This window comes from Montipora capricornis, chromosome 12 (assembly GCF_036669925.1).
Source record: "Montipora capricornis isolate CH-2021 chromosome 12, ASM3666992v2, whole genome shotgun sequence".
NCBI lineage: Eukaryota > Metazoa > Cnidaria > Anthozoa > Scleractinia > Acroporidae > Montipora > Montipora capricornis.
The window spans coordinates 34,539,938-34,544,937 of NC_090894.1; the positions used below are offsets into that span (position 1 = coordinate 34,539,938).

Genomic DNA, 5,000 nt, shown 5'->3' on the forward strand with positions numbered 1-5,000 from the left:
ACGACCGCACAGCAGGAATCCGATGTGTTTATTACGGGTATGATTACAGACCGAATTGGACAACACCAAGTCCTCTTACCAATTAATTATAGAATTTACAATTTCCGAGAAAAGAAGAATAGCCAAGTTGTGAGAGAAAGGCAAAATTTAATTTGCATTAATTAAAAGACTGACAAAGGAGGCGCAAATTGTTTAATGTCGCTCTGAAAGAAAGAAAGAAAGAAAGAAAGAAAGAAAGAAAGAAAGAAAGAAAGCCCTAAGTGTAGGAGTCTGTACACTGTTTCTACGGTGATTGAAACCTTGGTTGTGATTGGTTGACTTAAACTACAACTTTGAATGTGATTGGCTTACTGAACTGCCCGACAAAAACTGTCCGATAACAACTTGGCAAGTGAATTTGCGGAAAATAGAGGTTTTTTAAACCAACCACAATCGAGGAAATTGTAATTTTTATGATTAGTTAATTTTATCAAATTCAGTCAGGAAACAGTCGTAAGGTGGATAGATAAAAAAGAACAAGTAATAACATCTTCACCTTGGATATGCTTTGCCCCTGTTCATGGTAGTATTTAAAGTTTACTCCATCGTTACTGTACTGAAGCCTGTAACTCTCCACCCATTGGTTGTGAGCAGAGCTCCAGTCTTGGTTATAATTTCTTCCTTGCGTTTCGACACGTCTGATATCTGTTTCCACACTTTCTAGATCAACTTGAAGCCATTGATTTTGGTCATTACTCCTGGCTGCCCATCCCCCCGACTTGATTGAGCCTCCCTGGGTATCCTCTTGGAAGTCAAGTCTTCCATGATGGGCGGCATGATTGGCATCCTGTTCTGAGGAAGCACTTATCTGTGCATCGGATATCCCACCATTCTGTATCCCAAGAGCACTGGAGCATTCTGACCGTTGTAATTAAAACATTGCCTCATGTTTATCACATTGTAGGGTTAAACCTTTTTCAACCACAAAGGACCAAAGTTTGTTGAAGCCTGCAACTCGGGAATAGATACCAAGTTGTTTCGCAATGGATTTCAAATCAAGCTCTTTGGTTGCTGGTAATCGATTATGGGATACCGAAAAACAAAAACAAAATCACACCAAATCTGAAAAATACACATTTGTTTTAAACTGAAATAAATGCTTTCCAAATTTCAGGTTCACAATGTGAGAAAGTAGCAATGATAACACCACCAAAATAGAAAGAAACATGGGCATTAATAACTGTATTTGACAGACCTTTGCAGATGAACGAACCATTCTCATTGACACATTTCATGTTTGATGTGCAGTTGTGTAAGTCGAGCATACATTCATCCAAATCTGCCGGTAAGGATTTTAAAAGTGACAACAGAGTTAAAACAATTCTTCCACCTTGTTTGCAAGTTTCTTATTATAAATTTGTTGCTTCCAAAACTACCCCTTCCCCTCCAGCAGACCTCCATCCATCTTGCAAAAATGATGATTAATATCAATGCTCTCGTTGTTGCCTTAGAAAAACGGAAAAAGAAAACAACTTTAAAATGACCAAGAGCATTATCTTTCGTTATGAAAAGTCCTTTCCATTATTTCGTTTTGGGAAAAACGGTCACGTTAAAAGCTGCATTCTGAAGAGATTACGTACGTTCGTTACAGTGGCTCCCCTGATATCCGTCATGGCAAACACATTTGTATCCTTTTTCGGTGAACCCAACTTGACAAAACTTACTATGACTATTACAAGGGTCGTTGTGGCAGTGGTCCTAAAGTTTAAGAAAAAAAGAAAGGTAGGTTGACATCTTCAAGGGAACAGCAAGATAAGAGGAGAATTTAGACACATTTTCGAGTTAAACGTCCAGTTATAGGACAATATAAGCAACGCATATATTTCAATTCCCCGCTAGCAGAGGTCTCTTTTTCTTTTTCTGGGTTGACGAGTACGGGAGAAGAGACCTCTGCCATGGGTCGAAATTCACTGTGTTGAGCATGCACGGCGGTTACTTAGTGGCCGAATCCTTAAGTCATACTTCATGTTGTGTGGGCTCACTTAACAACAGCGGAATTATTGTAAAGGGATGCTCGGGACAGTGGGCTCAAATCACAGTCAGCAAACAAATCATGGGGCATGCGGTTTGAAGAGTGCCGTCCAAAGTTGTGGACGGCGGTTGGATCAAAGCGAGTTTCGACCCATGGTAGAGGTCTCTTATCCCGTACTCGACAACCCAGCGAACGCAAAAGAAAAGAAACCTCTACTAGCAGGGAAATATTTCATTTTCAAGAACATCTTTATTATTCAATAATATTTCCTGCAGGTACCTTTACTGCGTGATGCGAATAGTTCAGTCTTTCCTCCAGAACAGTGTCCAAGGAGCTTTCATAAGTTGCATTGTTTAACTCGCACGTCTTTGTTCTCTGATTTGCAGGCCCCAAATTGATTGAAACACATCCAGGTTCCAAATAACATTTTACTCGACATTGGCCCTCATCGTCAACGTATTCACTTCTTATCAGGTGACCTGTGAGTGCTTTGTTTTGTATTGGCTCCTTCCATTCTATCGTGCGGTCGTACTCTGCCAAAAGCACTGCGGCAAAATAAGATTGTTAAAGCAGCAATTAAAATTTTGTTTGCTAGATTGATTACTAGGGACATGCGAGATAAATCCGAAGGGGCAGCACTGACCATATCATTTATACAGTTTAAGCTAGCCTGAACAGGCTTGAATCCTTCTGTTTGCGTTACGAGAAAATAGCCCTTAAGGCTAAAAACAGGGCACCTGCATGGTTTTGAGTTGCAGATCTTACTGAACAAAAACTATTCGCAAAAAATGCAAGACGAGTAATGGAAAACAGTGGTGCTTCCGTCTTCCAGTCATGTGGATCGTGCGGATCCGCATTATGAACCATATATCCAGGAAAGGAACATATGTTAAAACCACCCTATCGGGAAAGTTGTCGCAAGAGTAGATTACGTTTCTGCCCTTGTATATGACAAGGAACAATCGTGCGTACGATTGTTGTGCAAAGTCGATTTTTTTTCGAACAACTCCAGACAAGGCGTGACTTAAATATGCAATAATCTCAAATATTATATGAATCACTTCCACAATTATTTTGATCCCTTTTGCAGGTTGTATTATTCTTTTCTGAAGCGAGGTATAGCTTCTTCTTCTTCTTCTTCTTCTTCTTCTTCTTCTTCTTCTTCTTCTTCTTCTTCTTCTTCCTTTCTTCTTCTTCTTCTTCTTCTTCTTCTTCTTCTTCTTCTTCTCCTTCTTCTTCTTCTTCTTCTTCTTTGTTGTTCCTCTTCACCTTATTCGTATCATCATCATTATTATCATTGTCATCAGTATCATCATCATATCACTTCCCTCTGTCGTATTATTACACTGCTTGTAAACAAAATCGCCCTACTGGCAAGGTTCTAAGGGTTACACCAACTCGCCTTACACCAATGTGCACATGGCTCTGGTTCGACTCCCAGACTCGGCGTCATATGTTGGTTGAGTTTGTTGGTTCTCTACTCTGCACCGAGAGGTTTTTCTCCGGGTACTCCGGTTTTCCGCTCTCCTCAAAAACCAAAATTTGATTTGATTTGCGTGAAGTTGTTCATTTTAATTTACAGTGTCCCCGATTAGTGCTCTACAGCGCTAGAAGATTAGACACTTAAATAAAACCGGGGGGGGGGCGGCTGGGGGGGACATACCTGAACTAAGACATACCTTTTTCTGTATTTGTTCTCGTGTCGGCATTTCGAAATTAATTCAATTCTTTTGTTGAAGTTGCGTGCTTTGTTGGGTTTGATGATGTGGAGTTTTTCAGTTAGGCAAAGATTGCATCGTTTGAAAATGTTGTTGGAGGCGCTTGCTGAAGAGATGATAGACCAGTTTATCTTGTAGTTTTCCTTGTTGTCCTTGAGTTTCCGGCCAAATGTGCTTTGCTAGTTCGGTGTGGTTAGCGTATTTTAATTTCTGTTGCGGAATGTTAGTTTATGTTGCGTATATCGTTGTTTCAATGTTCTTCTGTTAGCCCGATGTAGTTCTTTCCTGTGTTGTCTTTGCCTGTGGTCACGTTGGCTTTGTAGATTACGCTGGTGATGAGGCAGTTGTTATCTAGCGGGCATTGCTCTTTTTTGCTACAGTTTCATCCGTTTTGAGGTCGATCTCAAATTACAATAGATTTACTAATTACCCAACTACTGTATATATTTAAAGTAAGCGAGGTATATTCTTCATTAAAGTCTGTCTGATGATCGCATAAGTGTGAAACTCATAGTCACAGAAAAAGTTATGTCTTATTGATTAGTTTAACCCTTAGATATACTACGCTCTGCGAAACGCATCGAGCACTCTACCGCAAGGATAGGCTATACGCAAGATTTATCAACCGCTACTGTTTAACACAGTCGAGCACTGCAGTCGAAGCCGCATCACACAAAGATGGAACAATTGAAAAATGCCTAATTGAAAAACTCCACATCATCAAACCCGACAAAGCACGCAACTTCAGCAAAAGAACTGAATTAATTTCCAAATGCTGCCACGAGAACAAATACTTCCTACGTAACATCGATCTCAGATTACAATAGATTTACTAACTAACCAACCACTGTATATATTTAAATTAAGCGAGCTATATTCTTCATTAAAGTCTGTCTGATGATCGCATAAGGGTGAAAAAGGTATGTCCTTTTGATTAGTTCAACCCCTATAATGACGTAATAGACATAATGCTTAACTGTACAGTTTATGTAAGCGACTGTAATTGAACGAGTTAATGCATTAAGTCCAACGGCGCGTAAGCGACTGGACAAGCTGAAGGTGTAAAATTCCGCTGAAGAAGACATCAAAGTCGAGACCGGTCCGGGGAAAGGCTTGTTTTGATAGGGCGCTTAGTATTGAAAGATCAGAACTCCTAAAGAAACATGTCAAGCCTGACAAAAAAGTACTCTCGTTAGTCCTTGACTACAATCCTATCCTTCCTGATATTCAGATGGTTATCCAAAAGCCTGTTCATCTTTTAAGATCGTCAT

At 39.9% G+C, this 5,000-nt stretch overlaps 1 protein-coding gene across 1 annotated transcript in view; it reads right to left on the reverse strand.

The window, feature by feature from the left end:
• The window catches only part of LOC138027079 (EGF-like repeat and discoidin I-like domain-containing protein 3), a 45,837-nt gene that overhangs the window by 20,017 nt on the left and 20,820 nt on the right, over positions 1 to 5,000 (reverse strand). Inside the window, exons 2-5 of the mRNA XM_068874580.1 lie at positions 2,291 to 2,556; positions 1,620 to 1,737; positions 1,235 to 1,318; positions 536 to 897 (exon numbers count right to left, since the gene is read on the reverse strand). Coding sequence (XP_068730681.1) covers positions 536 to 897; positions 1,235 to 1,318; positions 1,620 to 1,737; positions 2,291 to 2,556 — 830 coding nt within the window. The remainder of the gene's footprint in view (positions 1 to 535; positions 898 to 1,234; positions 1,319 to 1,619; positions 1,738 to 2,290; positions 2,557 to 5,000) is intronic.